Source organism: Acanthopagrus latus, chromosome 12 (assembly GCF_904848185.1).
Source record: "Acanthopagrus latus isolate v.2019 chromosome 12, fAcaLat1.1, whole genome shotgun sequence".
NCBI classification, from domain to species: Eukaryota; Metazoa; Chordata; class Actinopteri; order Spariformes; family Sparidae; genus Acanthopagrus; species Acanthopagrus latus.
In genome coordinates, this window is record NC_051050.1 from 9,462,064 (window position 1) to 9,477,704 (window position 15,641).

Sequence of the window (15,641 nt, forward strand, 5' to 3'; positions counted from 1 at the left end):
TAAAGAAATGAAAAAAATGTTGCTTCTTATTATGTGAAGAGAATACGTTGGATATATGTTGTGTTTTCTCTTTTTTAAATGATTCAGATCCACCCAGGAATACATTTTCAAATGTCTCACATCCACTGTGCCCAAAATCAACAATGCAGCAGTTTTCATGCTGAACAACGTTCGTAGCAACTCTCGACTTTTGACAGTGGTTATCATTTAGCCAGGGACAGTGCAGTGTGCGCGCAAATCACGTCATCTGATTTTGACACGATGAAAGTCAAGTCACCTTTTTACTGAACAACATATACATAATGTAGTAACATAATGTATATTTAAAAAAAAAACTTTCTAAATGTTACTAACGACAAAGCTCGACAAAATGACTGTATTTCTCTTATCTTTATGGATTTTAAAGGTGCGTTATGTAAGAATTTTAGTTGAAAACATTAAAAAGTTAACTGAAATCTTCAGCAGAAGGTCAAAGAATAGCAGTTGTGAGGTTATGACATCTATGTATTGTCTTACAGAGATATCTGCTGAAGTTTGCATGCCAACCAGTTAGCCCCAGTCTGTAATGCTCCATAGCTCCTGTGCTAGCGGTGTAAACACCAACAATTCCCCTGAGCGCCAAGTCAGGACCGCTAGCTTCATGGCTAACAGAGCTAACTAGCTTACAGCAGCTATGGTTAGCATGGGTTTGACAAGTGGTCAGATCTTACATACTGCACCTTTTAACTTGTGAAAAAACTGATCATGACTGACAGAGGTTATGTTATCAACTGAACTATTTAATGAAATATTTGTTTTTTTTTCACATGGGGAGGGAGTGTTATCAGAGAATACAACCAGCAGAAATGTTAGTTGTTGCCGTCTTCAAGTGTATGATGTTCAATGATAAATAAATGTCTCTGAAAACAATTATGTTGAACATTGTTATATATGTATTGCATGTAATTTATTTGCAACAACATTTTGCAATAAGAGAATAAATATAAAAGACCTCTAATAGCTCATTAAAAAGGCAGATATGCAGTCAAAATGAAGATGAAGTTCACAAGCCATGCATCAAATGCAAGTGATATTTAGTAAAAGTGTTTACTGTATAGTCTGAACACAGATTAAATTCTGAGTTGTTTGTCAAGCATGTTATTCCACTTCAGTCACAGTAGTGACATGCACTACTTTTGCATGTATGTAAAAAAAAAAAAAAAAAAGATAGACTATTTGAATTTCCATTTATGCAATATGCTGTGGTTGTTTGGCCATTTGAACAGAGTAAATAGAACGCTGAGTTTTTTTCCTCACTGTACAATTCTAAAACAATAAAATACAGATTACACTTTAATTCTTAAGTTACAAGGATGAAATACTACTTCTCTTCTCTTCTCTTCTCTTCTCTCTATTGTATTAATGCCTGTTCTTGTCTGGTCTCCCTTATTGATTTTGGTACTAATAGGCAGACAGTGGCTTCAGAGTAATGTGGTTGTAGAGGAAGATAAGTCTATCTCAGGACCACAGTAGGAAGATTGCTGACTTGCTGAGCACTAATAAGGAAATGCAGAGATGGAGGCAAGAGGAACAACATTTTGATGTAATTACAATTAAACTGATCTACAAACTACATGCCAGAGCTGCTAAGCGAGAAACACTCTCTCTTTATACCAGGATACAAATAAAACCCTAACTATTAGACAGCAAAATCAGACACTATTCAGGCTAAGTGGTGAGTTATAAGTGTAACTGACATGTAGTGTCATGTAAATACAAGAAAGTTCCTAAAAACACAGGAAAGAGTCTGTGATGGCAGCACCATAGAGTAACAGCTCCACCCAGTGGAGAGCTGTGGTAACGACAGGAAAGTTCCTGAACACTCTGGAGCTCCTCCAGTTAGAATATAAAAGCTGGGACAGTCCCACTGCTGAGACACAAAGCAACACAGAGGAGAAGAGACACTTTAACAGAGATTCATCTCTCAACAAGACCAGTCGACACTCAACACTCAGTGAAGATGCTGTGCTCTGGTGGACTCCAGTCTGCACTCAGTCCATTGATGGACTTGTACTGGCCTGTACGCAGTCTGTGGCCAGAGGTCAGACCTCTGCTCTACCAGCAGGATCTACTGCAGAGAAACCTACAGGAGCTCCGCAGCAGCCTGGAGCTGATGGACAAACTTCAACAGGACATCCTGGAGGAGACGGAGCCTTTCCAAAGCGCTGTGGCCGTACAACCGCTCTCCTACCAGCTGGAGAAAGAGGGAGAGCGCTTTGGCCTGACCCTGGACACTCAAGGCTTTTCCCCAGAGGAGCTGTCTGTCAGGCAGGTGGGCAGGAAGCTGAGAGTCAGCGGGAAGACAGAGAAGAAGCAGGAGGACGAGGAAGGCTCCTACTCTTACAGATGCCACCAGTTCAGGCGGGAGTTTGACCTGCCCCAAGGGCTGAACCCTGAAGACGTCACCTGCTACCTGGCTCCAGACGGGAAGCTCCACATCCAGGCGGCCCAAGATCCACGTGTGGAGGAGGCTGAGAGAGAGCTGACTGTCAAGAGGAGCTCGGAGGAGAACACACAGCAGAGTGTGTGTTCACACAGAGAAGACAGCAGCAGCAGCAGCAGCAGCACAGAGACAGACAACAGCACACAGGACAAACCTCAACACATGGACTCATCTGCATGTTGTTAACAAGGAGTTTAAATAGAAATGTGTTAAATGATGATCAGATCTGTGCCTTTGTACTTGTATGATAAATAAATCTATTTAAAATGAGACCATGTTTTCTCTGTTAAATGATACTGATATATTCTAGCCTTTCTCTTCTTCTGTGCCTTATTTGACAGAAAAGTTTGATGAGTTGACAGAAAAGGGGAGAGAGAAAGAGAAAGAGGATGATTTGAAAAAAAGGCCCATGGGCTGGTAACAAACCCTGGGCTGCTGTGGGGAGGACACAGCCTCTGCACATGGGAGACATGCTCTACCAGCTGAGCTACTGGGGTGGTGCCCCAAATATATATTTCTTTATGTGTTAAAGTGTGATCTATAAATGTACTGAAACAGGCTTACACTATACTCACCTTTCTTTATTATTATCCTTATCCTTATTTAAAGTACATCTAGTCTGGTTCTGACACATTTTGTTTGAGGTGATTGAGATGAACTTATGTTTGACATGTGTTTCATTCAAGTGTCTGGAAAAAAAAGAAAAAGAGTTGAACTGAAGTCATGTTTATCTGCCATTTCACTGGGAAGATCATTTACTTTTGCACATAGCTCACCATTATATTTACACATGTTAAAGCATACTTATATTTATTTGAGAAAAACAATAATCGTTTCCATCGGCTGACCAAGAAAAAACAAACATCTGAGCTAAGAACCAGTGATCTGTGATTGAAAAAGAAAGAACAAGCAGTTTGATCTCCTTTTAATTGACTGAAATATAGTAAAATTCACCTTTGTGAATTTTCTCCACACATTGATTTCACTTCAGTAGATCTTAGCTTGTGTTCTGACTCTATGAGAAAACACTCTTAACAAATGGGATCCATCTGGTGACACCACTGTTTATGAGCCGACACTAGAACGGACTTGTACAAAGTTACCTGTAGCCTTGCTGTGTAGTATGAATTAGCTTTTTTTGTCCTTTTTTTTTTTCTCAGAACCAGACTAGATGTACTTTAAATAAGGATAAGGATAATAATAAAGAAAGGTGAGTATAGTGTAAGCCTGTTTCAATACATTTATAGATCACACTTTAACACATAAAGAAATATATATTTGGGGCACCACCCCAGTAGCTCAGCTGGTAGAGAATGTCTCCCATGTGCAGAGGCTGTGTCCTCCCCACAGCAGCCCAGGGTTTGTTACCAGCCCATGGGCCTTTTTTTCAAATCATCCTCTTTCTCTTTCTCTCTCCCCTTTTCTGTCAACTCATCAAACTTTCCTGTCAAATAAGGCACAAAAGAAGAGAAAGGCTAGAATATATCAGTATCATTTAACAGAGAAAACATGGTCTCATTTTAAATAGATTTATTTATCATACAAGTACAAAGGCACAGATCTGATCATCATGTAACACATTTCTATTTAAACTCCTTGTTAACAACATGCAGATGAGTCCATGTGTTGAGGTTTGTCCTGTGTGCTGTTGTCTGTCTCTGTGCTGCTGCTGCTGCTGCTGCTGTCTTCTCTGTGTGAACACACACTCTGCTGTGTGTTCCCCTCCGAGCTCCTCTTGACAGTCAGCTCTCTCTCAGCCTCCTCCACACGTGGATCTTGGGCCGCCTGGATGTGGAGCTTCCCGTCTGGAGCCAGGTAGCAGGTGACGTCTTCAGGGTTCAGCCCTTGGGGCAGGTCAAACTCCCGCCTGAACTGGTGGCATCTGTAAGAGTAGGAGCCTTCCTCGTCCTCCTGCTTCTTCTCTGTCTTCCCGCTGACTCTCAGCTTCCTGCCCACCTGCCTGACAGACAGCTCCTCTGGGGAAAAGCCTTGAGTGTCCAGGGTCAGGCCAAAGCGCTCTCCCTCTTTCTCCGGCTGGTAGGAGAGCGGTTGTACGGCCACAGCGCTTTGGAAAGGCTCCGTCTCCTCCAGGATGTCCTGTTGAAGTTTGTCCATCAGCTCCAGGCTGCTGCGGAGCTCCTGTAGGTTTCTCTGCAGTAGATCCTGCTGGTAGAGCAGAGGTCTGACCTCTGGCCACAGACTGCGTACAGGCCAGTACAAGTCCATCAATGGACTGAGTGCAGACTGGAGTCCACCAGAGCACAGCATCTTCACTGAGTGTTGAGTGTCGACTGGTCTTGTTGAGAGATGAATCTCTGTTAAAGTGTCTCTTCTCCTCTGTGTTGCTTTGTGTCTCAGCAGTGGGACTGTCCCAGCTTTTATATTCTAACTGGAGGAGCTCCAGAGTGTTCAGGAACTTTCCTGTCGTTACCACAGCTCTCCACTGGGTGGAGCTGTTACTCTGGAGGACTGACATCACTGGCTCATTCGTGACTGATCAGGAAGTTTCTTGTTTGAAATAATCTCAAGCAAACTGTCATCACTAAAAAGTGATGGTTATGTTGAATTCAAATCAACCAGTTGAAGAATATATATTTTTTATTCACGCCAGTGACAGCCATGGCTTGTGTCATTATGATTTTGGTTGACTGTCTGTCCCTTTCTTGAGGAAATATTTCAAATCTGCCACAAATATCAGTTTGGACTCAAAAATGAACTGAATAGATTCTCATGTTCAAAGGTCAAATATTGTTGTGACCTCATAAAACATATTTTTGACCATAACTCAAGAACTCATTCACTCATTGTGACAAATTTTCACACAAATATCCAACAGGACATAATGATGAAGTGATGACATTTTATATCCAAAAGGTCAAAGGTCAGCTTCACTGTGACATCATAATGTCAGTCTAGTGATAACTTCCATTTTGCACAAAAAATAAATCTAACATGTTTTATTAAATTCCTTCAAGGTCTTCACTAAATATATTTAATGCATGTGAACTACAACATGACTGGTGCACAGAGGAAAACAACCACTAAGGGTTATTATAGTTTTAATACAGACTGATGAAGACTTACACTTTGTACTTTACAGAGTGTCTTCAGTCATTTTACTGGTGGATGATACTTTTCATAATATGATCATGTTGTTGTTAGAATCAGCTCTATGTAGTATAAAATTAAGTTCAGTGTTAAAGTCGAGAAAATGAAAAAAAAAAACTACACACTTTCAAATTTGGTCTAAAATGCCAAACATGGAAGATAATAAGAGGTCTGTCATTGTGTTCCTATGATAAGAAGAAAGTAGTAAAAGGGGATTTATGGAATGTAGGAAAAGGAAAAGATATCAGTGAATTGTCTTTTTGATAGAGACTTATTTCTTCTTTACATTTACATTAATTTGTGTAAAAAATAGTTATTTTTTAAGTAGTTTCCAAACCAAAATATGAGCTCTGTGCAAAAGAAAAGAACAGAAAACTGAAAAAAACATGATTTCATTTTAAATAGATTTATTCATCATCCTCAGTTATACAAATACAAAGGCACAGATCTGATCATCATTTAACACATTTCTATTTAAACCCCTTGTTAACAACATGCAGATGAGTCCATGTGTTGAGGTTTGTCCTGTGTGCTGTTGTCTGTCTCTGTGCTGCTGCTGCTGCTGCTGTCTTCTCTGTGTGAACACACACTCTGCTGTGTGTTCTCCTCCGAGCTCCTCTTGACAGTCAGCTCTCTCTCAGCCTCCTCGACACGTGGATCTTGGGCCGCCTGGATGTGGAGCTTCCCGTCTGGAGCCAGGTAGCAGGTGACGTCTTCAGGGTTCAGCCCTTGGGGCAGGTCAAACTCCCGCCTGAACTGGTGGCATCTGTAAGAGTATGAGCCTTCCTCGTCCTCCTGCTTCTTCTCTGTCTTCCCGCTGACTCTCAGCTTCCTGCCCACCTGCCTGACAGACAGCTCCTCTGGGGAAAAGCCTTGAGTGTCCAGGGTCAGGCCAAAGCGCTCTCCCTCTTTCTCCAGCTGGTAGGAGAGCGGTTGTACGGCCACAGCGCTTTGGAAAGGCTCCGTCTCCTCCAGGATGTCCTGTTGAAGTTTGTCCATCAGCTCCAGGCTGCTGCGGAGCTCCTGTAGGTTTCTCTGCAGTAGATCCTGCTGGTAGAGCAGAGGTCTGACCTCTGGCCACAGACTGCGTACAGGCCAGTACAAGTCCATCAATGGACTGAGTGCAGACTGGAGTCCACCAGAGCACAGCATCTTCACTGAGTGTTGAGTGTCGACTGGTCTTGTTGAGAGATGAATCTCTGTTAAAGTGTCTCTTCTCCTCTGTGTTGCTTTGTGTCTCAGCAGTGGGACTGTCCCAGCTTTTATATTCTAACTGGAGGAGCTCCAGAGTGTTCAGGAACTTTCCTGTCGTTACCACAGCTCTCCACTGGGTGGAGCTGTTACTCTGGAGGACTGACATCACTGGCTCATTCGTGATTGATCAGGAAGTTTCCTGTTTAAAATAATCTCACGGGAATAATCATCAGTTGAAAGAATGTTTGTGTATGAAAACATAGTTTTTTGAATACAGACTGGTGAAAACAGGGATGCTTTTTATTTCAAGCGTGTCCTCAGGGTGTTTACTGTGATATGACAAAAAACAGATGAACAGATAATCATATAATTTTCAAATCTTCATGTTAATGTTAGCACCCACACACACACACAAAAAAAGTTTGTGTTTGAGTGTGTGCATGTGTGTGTCTTTATGAGAAATTGGTTCAAAATGCCAAAGATGGACAATAGTAAAAGGTCAGTCTTTGTGTTTCTTTGACGGGAAGAAATAAGTAAATGTGGAATTTAGGACTAGGAATGTAGGAAATAGTAAAAAGATATCAGTGAATAATCTCTATAATTGAGACTTCTTTTTCACTCCATTCTATCACAGATTGGAACAGAAATTGGGTGAATACTACATTCCCCCTCGCACCAAGCACTCTTCTGAGGGAATCCATGAGAGACAGCTCCTTCAGTAGATGTTCAGCTTTTTGAGCCTCGCAGATGAAACACAGTGCTGCTTGCTGTCTCAGCACGAGACCGTCCAAGCCTTCCAGTGTTCTGCACTCAGTTTTCTCTGATCCGCTCCTGTCTTCTGCATCTTTCTCCACTAGATAGCAGCATTCCCTTCCACAAACACTTACCAACAAAGTCATCCTCCTATCCACCGCAACTTTCCTGCCATTGCAGCTCTTTGCCACTAGCTGTCATCCCAGAGTAATTAATTTACTAACGTATATTGCTGCTCACGATGACACACTTTATTGCTCAGACTGTGACAGTGAACTCATGCATTCATTTTCACTGTTGTGACATGGCTGATCAAAACTGAACACTCACACACATTTCGACGCTGTTATGCAAGAAGCGATCATGATGCACCGGCTGTGTCGCGCGTTGAGCAGGTTTCGTATAAAGTGATGATGACGTGACAGGTCTCATCTGGCTGCATGAGTGTAAAACCGAGATAGACAAAGAAAAAGTAAAAAAAAAAAAAACAAACACTTTTTTAATAAAACAAACTGACAAATGAAAGGGAGGGAAAAAAGAAAACAATTATATAAAAATGTATGATAAGAGAAATAAACTCAAAAGGAGAAAAAAAGAATTAAAATCAACAAGGAAAAAAAAAATAAAAAAGAGAAAAAAAAACAAAGAAAAACGAGAAGGAGAGAAATATCCCATAATCCAAGTTATTCTCAATGGATTTTTGGCTGACCTTGTAATATTGTGTACTTAAAATGTGTGCCAGATCCCATGTGGCTGCATAATCATAACAAAGCAAAATAAAAGCAAGGACTCATTTAAGATGGACTCCATGAAAAAAGATTACGACTAAATGAAAAAATTTATAAAAAAACATGTTGTGCGGATGTTAAGTTTGGTTGGATTCTTGCTGGTCTGGTAATATTGTGTGCTTATAGTGTGCTGCAGCTGTGACACAACTCAATATTACTTCATTCACTTGCATATCGTACTTCACTCCTCTCCTCTGACAGCTTTCTACCTATTCATCCAGAGAATGTACAGAAAAAAAGTCTAACAACGGAGGACTGTGCAGAAAAGTAGGGCACCAACAACAACACAGGAGGCAGGATTTAAACCCACAGTCTCCTTTTCAGTGTGTTCCTTCCAAAAAAACACAGACGGATGATGAAATCTGGACTGGCAAACATGGTGCTTTGCTGCTCGGGGATATTGTGTCAAGGCTGGTGTCAATATTTTTGACACATAAAGAGAATATATGAGGTTTTTTTTTTTTTGGATGGGGGGAAAAGAGAAAAAGATACTCTTTCTTTTTTTTTGGATGGGCGTTCACCTTTGGATGAACTCCCCAAAGTGAAGGCAAGATAGAAGAAGTGAGGAGGAGGAGGAGGAGGAGGAGGAGCAGAACGAAAGGTAAGGAAAATAGGGGAAGGATGAGGAGGAGAAAAGCCAGACTCAGCTCCGTGTAAATCATCCGCATTGTTGCCCCTAATGCTGCTTGCATGCACAAACACACACACACAGACGCACACACACACACACACACACACACACTCACAAAGAGAATCTTGCACTTCCTTGTTCCTGTCTTAGTTTGTCCCTCACAGAGATGGTTTATAATGCGCCATAATCCCCCTCTTTCCCCTCAACACATAAAAGAGATATCCCTCTATCTGTGTAAGTGCTTCTGACGGCCACCGGCTCGTCACAAACACACACATAGACACGCGCACATAGACACACACACACACACACACACACACAGCCGCCAGCTCATCAACATGCAGTTATTCCTTTGGCTCTGGATCGCAGGCTGTTAATTGGCTGCCAAGCAGAATGTGTGCGTTGCCGTGCATGTGTTTGTGTCTGTGCCGCAGAGCCGGGGTTGCTTAGAAATTCCCGTCACGTCTCTGAGCCTCGATTAAGATGTTGCTCCAGTTTTTCGAACAGACAGACATGTGGGGAGGAGGGGAAGAGAGGTAGAGAGAGAGCGGGGAGGAGGGGGGGAGAGAAGATGCAGCAGGGGGGAGAGAGAGAGAGAGAGAGAGATGAGAGAACGCCAGAGGAGTGGGAAGAGGGAAAGAGAAGTGATGAGGCGGGACTCGAGAAAAGGAGGTGGTGGTGGGGGGGGTGGAGATGTGAAGGGCGAGTGAGAGCGAGGTAGTGAAATGCTGCAGTGGTCCTGGAAGTGATAACTCTCCTGTACTGCCTTCCTTATCTCCGTTACAGAGTTGTCTAAGGAGGAGGTGTTATTTCCAGGCGTCTACCGGAGAAGGAGCCCCCGTTCATTTCCTGGCACAGACAGCGTGAGGTGACTGGCACCGCTCTCACTGTCTCAAAGCGCGGAGAGGTACGAAACTCTCCTGGTTCAATCTGCGGTGCAAAAAAAAAAAAAAAGGGAGCACATATCTGGTTCTTTGGATAGAAACTCAGCGTGAGAGCGTTAGATAGCTGATGGAACAGTTTGAATCGGTTCACTTTCAGATGCTCTTTCCCTTCAACGTGCACCCAGGGAGCGGGTGAGCAGATGCCGTATCCCTGCTGCAGCAGTTTCTGGGTGAATTCGGCAAACTGTGGCACAGTGTTTTGTTTTGCATCCCAACAACGAGGCCTGCTGAATCTGTTGTACCTCTGATTCTCACCCCTGACTAACTTCTTCTCCGCGGCAACAGTGACACGAGGGCCAACGCCGACTCCAGGCATACGACAAGACTGTACTGATGATGACTGGTTCGGCTGAAACAGTTAGTTTGTGCAGTTTGTTAGGGCTTGTGCGAAAGCTTTAGAATGAACCCTGGTGCGGATCAAGCAACCGGACCAAGGCCGCGAAATCAAGCAGGCCAACCACAAGGATTTTTTATAACAGATCTCTGACTGTAGCACAATTTTCAAAAGCTGATTAACCTGAGCATGAACTCCACAGGAAGCAAAGTTAGCTCTTTGTGTAACCAAACAACACGCATACACACCGAAAGCAATAAAGGGCGGAGTCAACCGCTACAGCGTTTGATTTCTCCACAAGGGTCCTGATGCAAGATGACAATCATCAAAACTGTCAAACCAGTTATCTCTGTTGCCTCCAGGCTGTATGACTTCAGGTTTACTCCGAGAAAATGCAGATCCCCCCCCCCACACCCCCCACCGACAGACCAAATAAACAGAACTACAAGTGCAGCCATAGGAATTATAACCCTTGTCTGTAAGGTACCAAGTGGTGTGGGGTTGTTTTGGATCCAGACGGTGGACAGGACAGGATTCTTTCACTCCCTTACCATAGCCAAGTAGTTAATACTTTAAACTCTAATCTTAATTAAGTAGTCAGTTCTTTGACTTCCATACTCAACTTCCAACTCAACTTTTACCCTAGCAGTAGCAAGTTCATAAATACTTGTCTTATATGGCAGATATCAACGCACCAGCAGCGCAACACGTGTCAGGATGCATCGCTGCACCATGAGCCATCTGTCCATCAAGGCATCATGTTTATCATATTCGATCCCCAGTTTGGCGTATTCCACCAACTGTACGACGTCTGGTGTCCGTATGACACATTTTGTGCGGGTCAAACAACGTGAGGACTGTCGCATTTTAGGCTCATGGATATTGCAGCATTTACAGCCATATTCCATAGCAAAGTTGAAGTGATTGCAGCTGCTTCACTTATCTTCAAATTATCCAGCAGCCTCTTGTGTTTCTGTGCAGAGGAGCATCGAGGACGTCGTTAAAAAAAAACAACTTTCGAAAAGCTGGAAAAACACCCTCAGAACGAGCAACTCCTCCCATACCCCAAGTCCATAAGAGAGAAATGACAATGACACAGGCGTGCACACACACACACACACACACACACACACACAGAGTTGCTGGGAGCAGGCAGGATGATAATTTGAAGGTTATAGATTGTGAACTTTCAGTTTATGCCCTAATGAAGCCATGAGAGACTGCTCGACATATCTGGGTCACACATACGCACCGAGTCACGCGACACACAGACCTGCTCTCCACTGCACGCGCGCACTGTACACACACATACACAACACACACAGCTTTCACCGCTGATCTCATGTTATGTAATCATGCCAGAGAGAGAGAGACAGAGAGAGAGAGGGAAAGAGGGGACAGGCACCCCCAGCCAAATCAGACACACACATGCACACACACCCACACACACACGTCTCACTGCTGTCTGTGGCGGTCATGTTGCTCTTTCCCAGCTGCAGCATCCAAACAGCCTGATTTGTTTTTTTTTTTGTCGACAAGTCATCATTGTTATGAATGTTTTGATTTCAAACGCAGAGTCTTTATTATTTATGCCTCGTCAGACGGCGTCGACACCAGACGAAAGGGGCTGGGTCGCCTCCTGCCAGACATAAACAAGGCCGGACGCCACGTGCCGCCTGCGCTGCTGCAAAGTGGCACGAAGTCAGCGCATGCTTACGATAGGAGGTAATCGCGCTGAGTACATCTACTCTGTGATGTACTTTGGTAAACAAGCAAATTCAATGTACTTGTGCTTTACTTAAGTATTTCCATTGTATGGCAGGCAAGGCAAGTTTATTGATATAGCTCGATTCAGACACAAGGCAAATCATAGCGCTTTACAGGGCAAAGAGATGCATCAAAATAAGTCATTAAGACATTTCCATTTGAAATGCAAAGTTGCAGGTTACAGTTATGAAGGTCATGATTTTAATGAGTTTACAGTTCGTTTCAAGCTCGTTGCACAGGTTAGGAGCCTCACTCCGCTTGGTTTTGCTTTTCGGGAACACTGAGTAAACCTGCTCCATTTGTTTAAATGTAATGCAATATTAAATCTATCCTCTGACACACAGGAAGTCAGTGTCAGTGATGTCAGGACTAGTGTAATGTTCTCCACCTTCTTGGAGAACTTTATACATCCACCCCAACCACATCCCACAGGCAGATATCAGTACTCCACTACATTTATCTGACAGTGTGAGTTACAAGTTACTCGCACTAGCTATGTTTACAATAAATCATATGCGTCTTGTCCAGTGAAAACCATGTATCTCCAAAGGCATTGCTTGTGAATGTTTGTGGTAATCTGAGGGATTAATTGTTCCTTTATGGGCTGAGAAAATCCTCCAACTTCTTAAATCAAATAAAGTCATTGAAAACCCTCTTGGATGCGCTGAAAAACGCTCTGTCACTAAGCTGAAAACACGGCTGTTTATCTGAGCTCATGAAAACGGACTTGACTTTGTGGGGATACGGCGGTGCTGCAATCATAATGATGGGTGGAGATGCAACTAGTCAGCAGTACATGAAGTGGTTCAGTTTTGCACAGCTTTAAATGAACTCATTAAAGCAGCAGTAATATGAAACCAAATACATCATAACATTAAAACACTATTAGGGACCATTTTACTCGCCACTGAGCACTTTTATATTTCATACTGGAAAGGTGCACCATGTGGGTTTGGGTTTTAACACGATAATAATACAGTAATAAAACAGAACATCATTCTATGCAAGACACTTTGAGGACAGCACAATTTCTTTTGTTTATTAATCAATGAAGAGCAATTAGTGAAGGTTTTTTTTTCTCCTCTCTTTAAAGGTCTTCCTCAAAACTAAGAAGTGCGTCTCTGAGCACGTTTTGATGATAATACATACTTTTATCAGTGAGGTTTGGAACACAGGACTTTCACTGGCTGCGGAGTATTTTTAACAATGTGGGATTAGAACTGGTTAGGATCTGAATTCTTCTTCCGCCACTGCCTGCACTTCTTTAACTGGTGATGCTCAACATGGCCATTACTATATAATCAGATGAGAGAAAATCAAATAATGCCGTCTTACATAAATGTCCTTGTGCGTTACCTTATTTACTATGTGTTCTTTGTCTAAAGGTCAGAGAACGGGGTTAATTAAAGAACCTGCCATCTTCCCTTTAGAGTTTATATTTGTGCCTTGTCGACCTCGGCTCTTTTTCCTTCTCCATGATAGTAAAAGTTAAAGCGACCCTGTACTTTTGTGAGGTCTCTCTCTCTCTCTCTCTGTCTGTGAGAGTGTGTGTGTATAGATGTGAGGGACCTTGGTCTAAGTGATCTCAAGGTGCTATCATGTTTGTTTGATGGAGGATAATTAAATAGGTAATAGAACCCGGCCTGCTGTCATCACTATCGATTCACCGGCAGCACACACACACACACACACACACACACACACACACACACACACACATGCATGCACACACGCATGCACACACGCTCATAAATACCCTAAAGCTCCTGGTCTCTTAGAGCAGATGTCTGATACTCCCACATCAGCTATCAACAACCTTTCATGTTTTAATGGGTTTGTTTAACCTAATCCACATTAGCCGGCATCCTTCAGGCCCGCACCCACCGATTCTTCAGTTCTCCCTCAACCCTAAATCCATACACTGAGTCCTCCACTGGAAAAGTGTTTGTTTGATGAAAACCAAGCAAATAATCCCGCAAAAGAGCCGTCCTCCATCAGAGGCAGCCTCTATTCTCTTGATCCGTGGATCTGAAGCGAGCAGCCAAACCACAGAGGTGATTGAAACTCAAAGGGACGGTTCCCCAGCATGAAATTACAAGAAAGACCATCACGAAAACCCTTAATCATAAGAGAGTCTGACAGCAAAAATTAATTTAGCATTTTTATAAACTGCTCTTCATGATGCCAGTGTCAGTGTGTCTTGGTATGAGCAGACGTAACTCACAGGCTCCCTACTGCATTTAAGTAAACCAAAGCCATAGAATAAGGGTTAGGGTAGATCGAGTCACATGACTTTGAAAAACACTTGCAACCCAAATTTGACCTTAACACCAATGATTCCTATTTTCTCCCAGAATTGAGGTGGACTTTAAATGTCTTCCCCCGAGCCCAAAGATTAGAAAGCATGTTACTTAATAAGTGTGACACGAAACGATTCATTGCCCCTCAATCCATACGCTGCCAAACAATTAACAATTTGTGTCAAATGTGGATAAGAAAAGTCCGATGGAGACGCAACAATTTTAACCATTGTTAAAAATAAAGAGTTTTAAATAGTGATTTAACCAGCAAAAAAATGAACAACTGTCATTCCCTCCCATGCCGTGGATGTAGCCACAGATGCTTATAAATGTATGATCATCTGAAGACCTCGGCACGTGACGCCAAAATTGTTTGCATTGTCATGTGTGCGTGAGAAAATATGCTTTTCGTTGACTGGGGTGAACGTGACAGTGGTTCTGAAGGTATCACTGGGCGCATAGAATTAAAAAATGTGCGTACCCGTAATGACAATATCTATCTCTGAAAAATCATGTTGAAAGTATAAATGCACCTTGTCACCTATAGTTTTGCTGAGAAGAATCACACATTCAAATGTATTCGTATTCATTTCAATTTGCATGAGTCATCTGTTTCGGTGCCAAAATTAAGTGCCCGTTGTGCTTTTCATCCCAAAGTGCATCATTTCATTTAACAAGAGCGTCATAAGCGGCGGCGCGTTCCTCTGCTCCATGTGCGCCTTTGTTCTCTACATGCGTGTGCCTTTGTCTCCCCGCAATGTGTTTTGTTTGTCCGTGTATCTGTATGACAATGATTAGCCGTGATGGATGCTAGTGACCCAATAATTGTGACAAGGACACAACATTAACATTGAAGCGGGGACAATGGCGGTGCAGCTGCGCGGCCGCTGCATTATTCAGGCGGGATGGATGGATGGAGGAGAAGGGGAGCGGGGAACCAGAGGAGGGGGCAGGAAGGAAGGACGAGAAGGATGAGGCGAGGGACGGGAAAGTGGGGATGGGAGTGGGGCTATGTATGGAGCAATTTATGAATAGAACGGTGGAGGGAGGGAGGGGACGCAGATGGATGTACAGTGTGGATGGATGGTTGAATGGGGGCGGGGGAGGAGAATAGGTGGTCTGGACTGTGGATGGACGAACAAAAGGAAAGGTGAGGTGATTGTGTCGGCATGGAATGTGAGTGGTATACCTGGCAGACTCAAAGCACTGGAGGGGATCCTATTGTGCTCATTTACAGCTCCATAGTCGGTCCACGAGAGTGTCTCTGCATGATTCCCAGTTCCGAAAATTCCTTATTGATCTTCTACCGGCCCTTCATGCAGCCCCTTCCTTTCTGAAAC

General features: G+C 43.1%; 3 protein-coding genes across 3 annotated transcripts; 1 reads left to right on the forward strand and 2 right to left on the reverse strand.

The window, feature by feature from the left end:
* Positions 1-94: 94 nt before the first annotated feature.
* LOC119030466 (heat shock protein 30-like) lies at positions 95-2,740 on the forward strand. The gene has a single exon (XM_037118072.1). It carries the CDS (start codon positions 2,000-2,002, stop codon positions 2,666-2,668), a length of 669 nt encoding a protein of 222 aa, XP_036973967.1. The 5' UTR covers positions 95-1,999; the 3' UTR covers positions 2,669-2,740.
* A 1,261-nt stretch (positions 2,741-4,001) lies between these two features.
* Positions 4,002-4,900, reverse strand: LOC119030121 (heat shock protein 30-like). The gene has a single exon (XM_037117493.1). It carries the CDS (start codon positions 4,748-4,750, stop codon positions 4,082-4,084), a length of 669 nt encoding a protein of 222 aa, XP_036973388.1. The 5' UTR covers positions 4,751-4,900; the 3' UTR covers positions 4,002-4,081.
* Positions 4,901-5,992: 1,092 nt separating this feature from the next.
* Positions 5,993-6,897, reverse strand: LOC119030120 (heat shock protein 30-like). The gene has a single exon (XM_037117492.1). The coding sequence runs from the start codon at positions 6,740-6,742 to the stop codon at positions 6,077-6,079; it is 666 nt and encodes a 221-aa protein (XP_036973387.1). The 5' UTR covers positions 6,743-6,897; the 3' UTR covers positions 5,993-6,076.
* Between the last annotated feature and the right edge of the window lie 8,744 nt (positions 6,898-15,641).